General features: G+C 41.4%; 1 protein-coding gene across 1 annotated transcript in view; it reads left to right on the top strand.

Moving 5' to 3' along the window:
• Nucleotides 1-3,823, top strand: part of LOC147433829 (uncharacterized) — a 30,552-nt gene extending 26,729 nt beyond the window's left edge. The window contains exon 6 of the mRNA XM_086490447.1: nt 3,361-3,823. Within this exon, the coding sequence (XP_086346573.1) occupies nt 3,361-3,452 (92 nt within the window). The 3' untranslated portion in view covers nt 3,453-3,823. The remainder of the gene's footprint in view (nt 1-3,360) is intronic.
• The last annotated feature ends 10,621 nt before the right edge of the window (nt 3,824-14,444 follow it).

Below are 14,444 nucleotides of genomic sequence, written 5' to 3'. Positions count from 1 at the left end.
GATTGTCAAAACATGTGTACAAATGACTTAATGAGACCTTCATACTTTTGTCAAACTGTACACTGCTATTGCACTGAATCCATGAGTACATTTGATGTGCTAGCTCTATCATTACCCCTCCTTTCTAGACATTGGGTTGGGGGATACGTAGGTTGTAACCCAAAGATCTCAAGGTAAAGCTGCAATACATTTGGTGACTCTGACAGTTTATGCTTTCCTATCCACTTTGCATTCATAGGTGGATAGTTCTTGAACTTCACCAAGTAGCATCTTTGCAACCCGTCCCTAAACTTTTACGTGTGCAAAAGCTCTTGCCTCTGCAAATGAGCATAATTCCACAACGTGTGACGTACCACCCACGACAAAGTAAGCTCAAATTTCAAGATGATTTATTGATGCGTCAAAGAATCCAAGCAATCGCCTCAGAGAATCGGCAAGCAGCGTGTCACCTGGCAGATCCATATCACTCCCGCAGGAGATCTAGTGGCCAATCTACCACCGTGAGACCTCTCCCTATCTCATCTTGGTTCATATTTGCAAACCCTAAAAACGAAGCAGAAAATCAGCCCTAATTTGACCACTTTTTGGCAGAGCGTCATGCGGAAGTTCCTGTCTGTCTTGTGAAGAGGAACCCTCTTTCCTGGTGTTATCTGTCCTGTCAGCCATAGTGTAATTCCAAGTTCCTGTACTCTGTGTCTTTACCCAAAACAACTGAGGCTCACTCTTTGAAGAAAAAGTGATTGATATCCCGGCAATGGAACCTTGAAACCGGCCCGCAAGGCGGTAGGCGTTGGCTTTCACCCGAAATTCTTTACTTTAGACTTTACGACACAAAGGAACTTCACGAATAAGCCCGTGACTAGAATACAACACTTAAAGAAAAACCACGGCTTGACAGCTAGAGCGCTACCAAGCAGACAACGACACCCTGTTGGCCCCAAAGACTGGCGCCCCTTTCGGTATTTCTTTATTCTTATGATACTTGAGAAAAACCCGTAAACTTCCACAAGATGTCCCACTTAGATCGGGCTGAAATTCTTCTACTCCAACCCGATTTCGGCAACATAACCACAGTAGAAGTCTCCACGGACAAAATCCCAAGCAAACATTGACTTTCCACGCACTTTAGAGCTCTTTGCAAAACCTGGCGAGAAATTGCAGCTAGCTGAATTCTTTGTTTTTGCGCTCCGATCTGCGTGCCGATCACTTTTTTGGGTAGCCCTCGAGCTCTCGCACCTGTAGGGTCACTTGCCCCTTGAATTAGACGAGATTCCTCGCGGGAAATCTCTCCAAAATGGCCTGTACAAGCACCCAATGCTTTCCCGAGACTCCCTTGACAAATAAACGATCCAAACCCTTGCACCTAGCCCTCACCAAGCTGTCCAAACCTGTCCATGGCTGTAATTGCAGGTTTTTGACTCAATTTCACCAACATAATGGCACAAATATCTCTGTAGGTCAAAAGTACACGTCAAGGACACTTTCCTTTGCGGTATGGAAGCTTTCTAGTGAGCTGCAGGTCAATTTCAGCATGCTGTAATTTTCTGTTTTGCCACTTTTGGGTGCCTACTGCCTTGTACACGCATCCTAAGGCCTTTCTGAGGCTCCCCTGGCGATTCCCTGCAGTTTAGGTGCGAAACCCTAAATCTGCAAAAAAACACAGCAGGCTGTAATTCTCTGTTTTGGACCGTTTCGAGTGGAGCGAGCACGCCTACGCGTGTCTCAGGTGCTCCCACACGCAATGGGACAGTTCCCTTTTTAATCGGACGAGTTTTCACGTGAGAAGACTCTCCGTTTTCGCATTCCTTCGTGATGGAACTGTGCGTACCTGAAGGGGATTAGCAATTAGCTAATCCGGTTCCAGTACAAAAGGCTCTGGCCTTGGCAAACGCGCATAAAACCCCCATAGCTGTACATGGTCATCTGAGAAGCCCAACTAGTGGGGCATTACCTTGTGCAAAAGGGGAGAGAGACACGTGCGAGAGAAAATTATTGCTCTACATAGAGCAAGGGAGAAGGCAAGCTTTCCATTAAAGCTGCGATCACCTGCACCCACTACTCACACACACTCTAGCACTTAATGGGCTGAAATCAGCCCCCTCTCTTGAAATGGGCGCCCCCTCTTCATGCAAATCTGGCAAATGCATCTGGAGCCGCCATGTGTCCAGTTTGCCTCTTTTAAGTTAATTCCCTAGTACCCACCAACTTATAAGTGTCGCGAGGGGCCTAAATGACTTTGAAGTGAGCCTAGACACCCTTTTATTGCTCGGATTCCAGTGCCGATTAGCCCAACCAACTCGTGGTGACCTGCCCTTCCCGACTGCGGGTGAAACTCTCGGCCATCGGCCGTCTCACACTGGCCACACAATGTCCGGTCATTTGCAACTTCAAAAAGAGGGTCCCAAAAATAAAAATAAAATCATCGGAAAGAAACCAACAACTCAAGTTAGCAATTGCCACGTCCTCGTGACAAGGGCTCCACTGATGTAGTGAGCTAACTCTAGGTCGGACAAACCTCTAAAAATATTCAACACTGAAAATCCACAAAACTCGGGAAAAAATATAAAATGGGCAGTGGTGCAAACCCTCTATGTGCCTAGGTTCCCTACCATGAGGGCCAAGGGCCCGAGTGCATGTGAGAAAAGTTGTAAGCTGAAGTGAAAGCCTCTGAAAGGTGAACACAAAGCTCACAACAGGTCAGAGTTACCTTGGAACCTAAGGTAGGCATCCGTGGTGATATTTCTACTTTCATTAATGTCATGCAATTACATAGAACAACAGCTGACCACTCTCGAAATCAGAGTACAACTTGTAAGCTGGCCTTTGTCTTATGGCTCCCGGCTGCTTAAAGCAATCCACAAAGAAACTGCTAAAAACTACTTGGTCAAAAAGTGCAATTCGTTGACTCATTGCCCATGTGGGGTGACACAAAAGCACCTGGGATGAGTGCTAACGAAAGCATTTGGGTATGGCTGCCATTTCATCACTGCTTCCGTATAGTCTGCCACGTCATCTGTGTCCATACAGCCTATCACATCAGCTGTCAATCATTTGTACAATCCAGCTGTCATCGATCAGCCTTGTCAGCATCCAGTTGTCCAAACGCGACTATGATGCCAGCATTTTTTGTGACACTCTATACGAGTCTTAAGAGTTTGCCCAAAACTGTGGGGTCCCTTGTGCAAGCCTCACAGACTGTAGATGCTTTTGTGACAGCTAGGCCAGCATGTCAAAATAATTCAGTGCTAAATTTTGCGACTACTAAATTTAAGTCTATTTGGGTGTTGTCTTTTGAATGCTGATCTGACTGATAGGATTTGAGGAAGCACTTGGTTTGAGCTTTTTCTTATTTTGATGCAGGACCCAAGAAAAAGCAATTACTCGTGGACAAGCCGGACGAGGATACTGTATTAGCCGCTTATGATGATGTCGACGATTATGACTTTATGTAGATACATTAGCACAACATTGTTGTGTGATTTGTGCCTTTAATTAGAGTGCATCTGGTAGCAACTGAGAAGCATTACCTTATGTTGCTTCTTTGTATTTGTGAGCAAAAATTTTGATCGTGGTTAACATTGATTTGTATCGACATTGTCAAGTCCTCAAGTGTGTAGTCATTTTTAAGACATTCTGGGAGTGCTTCAACCCACACGGAATGATTTTGAGGAAATGGGTATTTTATGTGGTTTAGGACACTGATGAGGAGGAAGTTGTTGGCTATGCTGTCAAGCAGGAGCTCTCTTTTGTCAATCGGCAGCTCTTTTGAAGAGTTGATTTTTTGTGTAGTGAAGATTGCTTGGAAATGTGTTCTTGTTTCTGCTGTCAGCCTCTGCAATAAGATTGTAGACATGTTGGTAGTAAAATTCGTTGGGCTAAATGATATGATGCTTGCCAGTTACAGCTGGATGGGCAACAATATGGTCACCTTTCCTCATTCCGTGCAAATGATGCGGAAATGATGCAGAAATACAGCAGGTCTCTTGAACCGGCAGTGGTTGTGATTGTAACACAGGTATTATGATTTTTGGTTGGAATTTCAAGGATACAACTGTGGCTCTGGATTCGATATTTTGAAATCATTTAGTTTCTCTCTGTTTCATTGAGTTCTTCAGATGTGAAAGTTGGGACTTTACTTCTCATTTTATGTAGTGCCAGACTTCGCTTTTATTTTGTTAATCTTTTTGATCATTATTGATGTCATATGCCTGATAAAACACGTAATTATTGACTTCAGTTCTTTTTTTAGTTGCTAAGATTTCATCATGGTTCAGGATGCTTATCTTTCACACACACACAGAGACACACACACACACACACACAGAGAGAGAGAGAGAGAGAGAGAGAGAGAGAGAGAGAGAGAGAGAGAGAGAGAGGTTATATGAGACCTTAAAGATAGACTTGAATTCTAAGATTTCTTTTGACAAAGAACGAAATAAAGAAAGCTTTATTGATGTTCTCTAGAGGGTGCCAAATTCGAAGTATAGCACGCATAGGTGGTGGGTACGGAGGGAAGAGTCCACAACATAGCAATTGGATTTGAGAAGGCTCGCTCTGTCTCCCTTTGTTTTGTATGCGCATGTTGTAGTTGGATCTATCTAATTGCCTTATAATGTACTCTCTGGTTTGTGATCCTTGTGTTTTGGTGCATCATCCCTCTGTGAATGTTGGTGGGTGGACTTGGGGCAGCTCTTTGAAAGAGTCAATGAGCTATGATTGTTGCCCAACCCTAGTTTGTATGGGTGATTGGACGAGTCTGCCTATGTAGTAAGAAGAGAAATAGGATTTCAATATCAATCTTTTTAAGTGTGGGTTTGCTAGTGAAAATGGTTCGTTTATTGGCCCCATATTCTCTCATATGCAGGGCAGTTGCATACATAGTGCCCCTCGCTCTCCACCCCACCTCCAGTATATGGCATATCCCTTGGTCTTCTTTGTCAATCTTCATCGCTCGTGTAACCTCAATCTCTAGTATGTTATATGCTAAGGAACCTTTAAATAGTAGAGGTGCCCCTTCTGGTATTTCTTTATTATTATTCTCACAAAGTACAACTCCCCGAGGGTCTGACTCTCGCCGTGACTTTGTGTCCAGATGCTTTGCGGAGAAGTAGCCTGTTGGGCACTCGTAGCCCCAAAAGCATTAACAAAGGCCTTGTTGGTCTTAATCTCCCAATCATATTGGGTCAGATTAACCTTAGCACTGTACATACAACGCTACTTTTCCAGGGTCCTATTCCTTTCATTGACACTTATTTTGGACAACAATTATTTGTCTTAGTTGGAGCACTAAATTGACATGCCACCATATAAGAGTAACACAAATCCCCTCTTCAAAGGAAGAGACACTCAACCAGCCTCATTGAATGAGGCTGTTTGCTCCCATGCTAGTCGCTCTTATTGCAGATGAAGTTGCCAATTCCCAAGCTCCCCTTGATGATTCTACCTTTTTCTTTTGAAAGCATTTGGAAGCAGGGTGACCCTAACTCCCACAACGAGTACAAGCTTAGGATGCAAAACAATCCTTGGCTACATGTCTCGTCTTTCCAAACTTGGATGGAACTACGAAAGCTCATTTCCTTGAAGTTTGACATCTCTTTTGCTTCTGCTCTTCTTTTTGAAGGGAATTAATGACGACTGAAAGCTTTGAATGTGATCATTGCTTTTGGGCAAGGCACAATGGTACTTTGTCGTCTTTGGGTACTTCACATTTGATATAGGCGAGCTGAGTGACAATGCTTTTTAGTCAATCGATCATGCTAGCAATGTCTTCAGACTCTTCTATAGTGATGTTGTACAATTCTCTCTTTAGATCGATTTTGGACATTTTGACTCTAGCATGAGGCTCTTCTTTGAGAGAAGCCAAGCATAAGCACTACTCATCATTAAAATTCAAGTAATGATGATTATTCCTAGAGCTTGCTTGATTTTACTAGATTTCACACACTCTTAGAATGGGTTTATGCATCTTTGAAGTGATTGGCTTTATGGTTCTTCAAAGACCCTTTTTCGTAAGGTAACCCTTAAACTTCGTTTGCCATGTGTGGAAGCCATCACCATTAAATTTTGCAATCTGTCCCCCCTTTGTGCTAATGGAGAGGTTGTAGCTATTGAATACTTTATAAAATTAGTGTTGTCTCCTCATAATTGCACAAACAATATGCCATCCCCATAAACATATATTACATACAAAGCCATTGTTGTGCTTGGATGCGTGGTAGCTCAACTAAAGAGGTTTTGGAGTATGGGAGGGAGTACACAATATCCTTTAGAAAGAGTTGCATCTTAGTGCCTTGATATTGAAGCTTGTTCTTCCTCAGCACTAAAGGGCACGGGCAATTTAATTAAGCCCAAGCGGTGGGATCTACGACAGGGGAACTAGGACACGGAGATCGGGACGCGCGCAGCCGTAGGTAGAGCCAAAGTAAATTAGGACACAAAAAAATAAACTTGGACAAGCAGGGAGCTTGTCCGTGTTTACTTATCATGCATATGTTTCCCATTATGGACAACATGTGCGCACGGGACTCTTGGATAGGCAACAAGCCTCTCATGGCCCCCACCTCGGATCAAATCCAGTGCACACACTTGACGCCCATTTTTTTGAGCCCTTAAACATCCTTGAGATTTGTGCGCACTATCCCCCACCGTTGATCCCATTGCTTAGCTTCATTAAATTTTCGTGCCCTTTAGTGCTGAGGCTTGTTCTTCAAAAATATTTTACCTTTGAAGCTTTGCCTTTTGCTTTGAAAAATATGGTATGTTGACTTTTGATTTGAGTACCACTGTGAAAAACCTCTTGATGATATATAGCTCCTACAAAACACATCTCCCCCTAGGTGAAATGACACCAATTGGAAACCTTGAGCTATAATCTGCTCATCCGCGAGAATGGTGTCTTGTTGAACTTGACTATATACTCCTCCATGTTCGGACTGCAATCAAAGGGCCCCGCCTCATACACGAGCACACATGTGTACACACAAACATGTACATGTACCTAGATTTTATAAAAAGTGACTTGGACCGGCACCAATATCTTTAACATTCTAAAGATTGAGTCACATTATCACCATCTTAAGGTTGCACCAAGTTATCTGATATGCAAAAATGGTAGACTATGATTTGCCCAGGTACACACGTATGCGCACACATTCACTTTTGGTGTTTCACAAAGAAAAAAGAAACACACAAAGCAGACTCCCACTCTCAAAGTTAGGAAAAATATGGCGGTTCTCTAGAAACTCCTTTTTCTTTAGATACGTAAATTGGAAGGTCATACAAGTTTTAGCCAGCATATTGAAGAATGAATCTACTTTTCATTTTGAAGGCCTTGAAGAAACTCCCATTTTCTTTGCTAACAAATTGGAAGGGTTTGAAAATAGTTTTTAAAATTTCTTCCACTTCTTTTGAAAGGTAGTGTAGCTCTGATAAGGAAACATGTAAGGCCATCAACCCCCCCCCCCCCCCCCCCCCCCCCCCCCCCCCCCCCCCCCCCCCCCCCACCACACACCACCACACCACAAACACACAACACACACCACACCACACACACACACACACACACACACACACACACACAAATGAACAAATCCGTGTAGACAAGCATGCACGTCTGCACACACGACGATGCACACACATGTATTTAGTAAAATTTGAGTTAGACCATCATAGTTTTATAAAGATTTAGATTATTGTCATATGAGATCTATCAATAACAAACACACACACACACACACACACACACACACACACACACACACACACACACACACACGTTATCACTTGCTCCGGGACTTTATTGGGACCCTTGTAATATGCTGACAACTCTTCAATTATGCAGAGATCAGTTAGACAAATGCGTACGCTTCTTGGGGGTACCATCGTAGCATAGCTCCAATGACCACAATAACTGTCAATGCGGAGGGATGAGTTACCCGGCTAGGGCATGGAAACACTCATCGATTTAGTGAGCTAATCATGGTAATACGAATGGTGACTTTATGAGGTGAGCTTCTCGGCCTATGGAGGAGTTAAGCCATGATGTCTGGCAATCTCCATATCCACTTCTCTTCACCTCAAATCAACCCAATCACACACACTAACGATTGCAAAGATGCACATATCACTAACCCATTAGGCAACACACTATTATAAGCGCACACACATAGATCTATTGAGCATCTGCACTCCAATAAAATCTACATGCACACACAAAGAATAGAAGGCAATCACACAAGATTAGAACGGGATTAATCACTAATTAGTTACGATTTAATTGATAAAGCACCATTAGAAATCACAAGAGTATGAGAGAGACGTAGTGAAAGAGAATTAAGCATTGATTAGTGTTAATCAAGTCACATGAGCAAGGAGAAGCTCAATGACTCCATAGCCACACACCTGATGAGCTCTCACCAAAGAGTGGTCTCAACAAATGAAGATGAGAATTCTAATTTCATTTACACACTGTCTATTATACTTATGTTAAAAATACGCAATGTCCGGACGCCCAAGGCCTTTAGGACTTCACAACTTACTGAATATGCAACCTCAGCACACTAACTGACCTATTCTTTACAACTTGGAACTATCATTGACCTCGTAACACATTACAAATATTACAATGGTTTGAATTAAATCAAGAATTTACAATACATGCCATTTTGAAAAAACTGTGTAATTCCAATCTTCATTACTTCTTCATATTTATCTTCGATGTGAATTTGTAACGCTTGGACCTTTAGCAGCTTTTGTTAAATGACGTCGGCTCAGTTAACATTCCCCCTTCCAATTTTAGTGCCCGTCCTCAGGCACTGTTCTGTGGAGGCTGTGGAAGGATTTTGATTGGTTGTCGATGGGCTATATTGTTTCATTTGTCGTTGAATTTGTTGATGAGGTTTATTTGATTGTAGCATCTTCATTGGTCCAAATTTGTCTCTGATGTGAGAGACGATTTCACATTTTTTCGTTGTAGCAGCATAATAGTGAGGCTTTGTTTATTTATTAAGAGTATGTACAAGGGAAGTAGAATGATGAGGATCTAAATTAGGGTCAAATACCTAGATGACCAAATGACAAAAACCCAGTGGAAAAAAAGTTCCTTTGGGATACACGCATTATTGGAGTACTTATGAGCATAGGAAATATTATTAAAGGATTGAAGGGATTATTTGTTGATGGACATGAAAATAAGAGGGTAGCAAATATATGAGGGTAGCATGATGGGAAGTTGGTTTGCTTGTTGTAGTCCGCTAAAAGGTACGTAGGTGGAAGCAAAAAAGAGTGTCTAATGAGTAAGTCCAATGATGGGACGTTCTATACATGCATACACACAAATGCATGTGAAAACAATATGTTGTACTAGAAAGAATTTTGAGAGGTTCTTCAAAAAGAAGGGGTAGCTATAAAAGCATATGACGTGGCTTTACTAGCTGGCACCCCTTTAAGAAGGGTTTTCACCGTCAAGGATATGTGTGTGCTCTCATCTTACTGTGCACTGCGTGTGAGTGTTGGACTCTACGTTACTCCAACATGATTAAGTTAATAGACTTCAACTCTTATGGTCATCTCGTCCAACATGAGCGACACGACTTAGATATGCTCAACCCTTCCAGCTTGAGTGTAAGCTTAATAACACGATTCTTAGAACACAGTTTATTACGACTTGAAGCTTTGGGACTAACACTTTGTTCGTTTCATGGCTCAACAGCCGGACCCTGACTATGCCAAAGAGTGTTTTTGCACCTTGGCGACTTGACTTTTCACATTTTTGTGCTTACTAAAAACATTTCTTCACGTAGAAGTAAGCTTGAATCCTCAAAGAGTGGATTAGCAAAGGACCAAGTTGGCATTGAAGGTTTGCTTTGCCATATCTGTTTAATCAACTTTGAATCTGCAGCTGTGTTGGTTGGGTTCTCCTTCTTTGACTATGAAGACTCTATTGTTTGATTGATTTTCCAATTAAGCATGTTGAAAGGAGTCTTTGAGGTTGTTGTAGACCTCTGTTCACTGTCGACATCTAGCTATTGACTTAGAGGATTGGAAGACTTAGGAAACTAAATCCTACTATCATCTTTGTATCTTCCTTGATGACTTTGGTTGGCTTGAGGTCTTATTGAACCCTTGAGATCTTTATGCAGTTTTGTTTCAATTGTAGTTGGCCATTGATTAACTGGTTTCCAAATCTTTGTATAGCTTGTGTAGAATCTTTGCGCAAGGAACATTCCTTGAAATCCGTTTCTATTCTGTATTCTCTTGAGAATTTTGGTAGACTTGAGTAGCATTCGCGATGTTGTCCTTTTGACATCTACTTCTTTGGTATCTTGGGATATTGTGAGATTGATACCTTGTTGGCCTTCTCTCTTGGGAGGGTTTTGATTTCACTTCATATGTCTAGAATTTTTGGTTTTGGTACCCATATTTGTCTGTTACCTCTATATTACTCATGTTCTTTTAAGCTCCATTGTGATGCTATCCATTTCATGTGTTTGTTCTTTTGTGTTGATCCGCTGTCTTCAATCCACACTGGATCATTGAATTTTACTAAACTACTCGGGAAAAACACCTACTTGACGTTCATTTACTTTCTTGAGTACTTGGACTGAAATACCTTTGCATTTCTGGGTGTCTCCCTAGAGGTTTTGTTTGGGCCAGCAATTGATTTGACGTTTTGAAAGATTGAATTGTTTGAAGAAGCTGATCCATGAGGGTTCTTTGATGTAGAGGCATATGTTGCCACACCTTTCGTGCTAATCATTTGTAGGTCCACTTTAGCTTTACCTTCGTCTCCAAGATATGTCTTTGATTCTTGGGACATTTGCAACTCTGAATCTAGCATTAATGGTACTTGTAATTGTTGCTACTTCTTAGGAAAGAGAGTATCAACATTGTATCTACTTTGTAGGCCTTGTGTTGGTCTAACCACTGATGTCCAAGAATGACGAGCATGTCTTTTGAAGACTTTCCTTAAAACTTCACCTGCTCTTCATGCTTTTGGATGCTAGGAGTAGCAACCATTTCTTCTTTACTTGTGGCCTTACCTAGCATTGCTTTAGTGTCCTTTTTGCATGGAGTAATCTCTAGAACACTTTGGATGTTGTCTGCAACCATATTGCAATTTTCTTCTTTATCCCCAGTAGAGCATTGCATCTGACACTTGCTCCATTTGCACTACTGAGCACTATAGCTATTCTCATTGGAGGTTCTATTGAAGGTCCTTGTCCTTCTTTTGCCAGAGTCTTGTCTTGATCAAGCTTGGTCTCTATGGAAGGTGACTTGAGACTTTCTTTTCCATTAAGACTTCTATCTGTTGACTTTGTTGGCAATGATTGACTGACCTTTGGACTTCCTATTGCTTCCTGGTTATGTGCAACCTCAATCTTCTTAACTTCTTGCCTTGATGGCTTTACCTGCTCAATAGCTTTTGTGGTTGCTATTGCTCTATTTGAACTGCACTTGTTTTTGGTGATGAGTTTGTTTTTGCTTGATCTGCTTTAAGCTCTTCTGAGATTGTCTTGGTTGGAGATGAAACATCTTCAATAAGATTTGCTTTGGCATCGGTCTCCATTTGAGTTTTACTCGAGGACTTTGGGCTGTCGTCCGGTCTTCATCGTTGTTTGTGACAACTGTATCTTGTTTGAACTTTGTATCTCTAAAACCTTCTGGGCTAGTGACATTCCCACTATGATGTTATCTGCTATATCTTTTGCTGTTATCACATGAAATTGGGCTATGATGATCTGTGAACCTACTTGAATGGCGGTGGAGATGATTCCCCAACATTCTGCTCGTTTGTTTCTAGATATGCTAATGAATTCAGGAGAATCTTGTAATTGTGGTTGGCTTCGTTTTTTCCAAGTGCAAAAAGACATGAGGTTCTTGTCTAGCTGAAAATCTAGCTTTACTTCACTTGACAACTTTTCTTCATGTTCACGATGATGTTGCACTTGATCTTCTTGAGATTTCTTTCTGAATTGATTGGTCTTGCTGTGTTGGTGCCTTGAGTCAAACTTTTTTTGCATCTTCTTTTCTTTAATCAAGTGCTTCAGTCGATGTTGGCTCAATTTGCTATAATACTATACCTTTTCCTTGCAATTGTTAAGTATTTTATGCTTGCATTTGGGTAACCTTTGATCTTAAAAGATCCATTGTTCTTTTTGGTAGAATTTTTTCTTCGGATGAGATTTTGGTTGGTGACCTTTGTGTAGCCTTTTGAACTTTAGATTTCGTTGATTTTGACCTTTCTATTACCTGTTCTGGCAACTTGAGGCTTTGCATCATCTTGAAATAATCTTTAACTTTAACATCCGTAAAGGTTTGTACAAGGTCATGAACATTATGGTATTCATTGCCATCTGCATCTCGATATGCATATGTGAGCTTGGTCACATGCAACTGCTTGAACACTATGGGATTCGTGGCTTTTGACAGACTTTAGAAGTCAACTGAAACTTTTGTCCCTGATTATCTTCATATAGGTGTTTGTCTGCAAATTCTGTGGAAATATGGGTCAACTAGGAACTTCCAGCAACCATATGATCTTTCAATGGTTTTTGCTTTGAAGATGTCTACTAGCTAGAGGCTTTAGGGCTTTTAACTGGTGTTGCATTTCCCGATACAAGAGCTGAGTTTGATGAATTTACAACTTCCCCCTTCTTAGGGTGATCACTAAAGCTTTCTCCATGAGCCGGGCTTAGAATTGTTTGAATTTGGTTTGATCTCACCTTTTGGACTGTGAAGGTACATTGTAGGTAGCACTGTTGATGTTTGGCATTTGTAAACCTTCTGCATAGTTTCCTATGTACCTTCGTGAAACATGACATATGATTCCCCAAGTCAAGCTGTAGATAGCATTATCTTCACCCTAATATTTTCTATCCCGTGGGTCTCCCATGACACGAGCTTCTGTGGTTTCAGGACCAAAGGCAGCATAGATTTTAGACTCTTGTCTATATCTATGTCGATTTTGGTCAAAGTATAAGCTCGTTTGGTCACAACGTCGAAGCTTGATTTTTGATTTCTCGATTCACTCGGATAATGTCATTCAGCTCTAGAGAGGATGGGCTGCAATCGATTCTTTCCTTTGAAATGAACCATCCTTCCCAATCTATCACTGGGCACAATTCTATGAGGTGGTATGTAGGCCTTTCAAACCTTTTTGTACAATTTCCCTTTTTGGCCTACATAGTTGTGCATATGAATTATGGGTGCCATACAATGCTAACATCATCCTGTTTGATGTGTCCCTTAGACTCGTGAATGATTTCACATTAACGGTAGTGGATGCAAAATCACTTGCAAACCTAACATTGTTTTCGACCTTCGGTGATATCTGGACGCTTTGACCAAATTCACGCAGGAATTTGTTGCTTAGAGGATCAATTTTAAGTTTTTCATGTGCATGTGTATCTTGATACTGAATTTGAACTTACGTAATTTTACAGGTGCTTCTAATGGTAATGCAAGAGCATCTAATTGCACAAAGAATGATAAGTTAGATGCACTCACATCGAATTTTGCATTTGCAATTTGCTCCGTGCTTTGCTCTATAGTTGCTATGCCTCTGTTGTCCGGATTTCTTGGACAATTCTCTAGAAAATGTCCATCTTTTCTTCCAGAATCTGAGCAATACACCACGACTGTGATATTTCAATTGGTTCTGTCATGTCAAGCTCTTGTTGAGGAGCTTCCGCTTCTGTGCTTGCCAAGTTGTCGTCATCTTCTTTCAAAACAGTGAGCATCAAGTTGTAGACTGCTTCGTCGTGACCTTTGTACTTTGACTCGGTTCTCCAATTAGACTGGCTTCTATTGGGTGATCTATTGGATCTTCCAATTCTAGCTCTCGACTATAGATCCAACCACTATAATCCATGTACAATGACCTTGATTGCATATGCACCAACTATATGGTCTACTGACTTTTGCAGATGTCTCAATAAACACTTGGGTCAATTTTTTGCACTTCTATCTGTCCTCATCTTTGAGCTTGCAATACCTGGCTCCACCGAAGTATGTAAACATTCGGGAGTTCTCTGGATCTGGCTTCACTCTAATCAATAAGGTCTTGGCTCTTGTGCCACTTTTGCTGCTACTCATAAGGTTCCTATGGCCTTTTGAATCTGCATATAGTACTTTATCTCCACGGTAGCTATATAGTTGTAAAAGTTCTTTGTTGCACTTGTGCTTGTGTTGCCACTACTACTAGCTATCTCTGCTGCACTTGAACTCTTGGCTCGACTCGTATCCATGTTGGCTTGTTCTATAAAAACTGTCTCCTATCAGATGCTAATGTTGTACCGTCAAATTTCTCTTGCTTCAGCTTGACAAGACTACTTTTTCCAAAGCAATTTTACAGTTCATTGCTATTTAGACTTCAGCATGTCCACCAACGTTGATGACTATAGATGTGGATGGCGGATGTGTATGAATGCTATGCTCTTTGCTAG

The sequence above is a fragment of the Adiantum capillus-veneris genome, chromosome 19 (genome assembly GCF_014529385.1).
Source record: "Adiantum capillus-veneris isolate H3 chromosome 19, ASM1452938v2, whole genome shotgun sequence".
NCBI classification, from domain to species: Eukaryota; Viridiplantae; Streptophyta; class Polypodiopsida; order Polypodiales; family Pteridaceae; genus Adiantum; species Adiantum capillus-veneris.
Note: the sequence above shows the minus strand (reverse complement) of the source record. Positions and strands in the feature narration are given on the sequence as shown.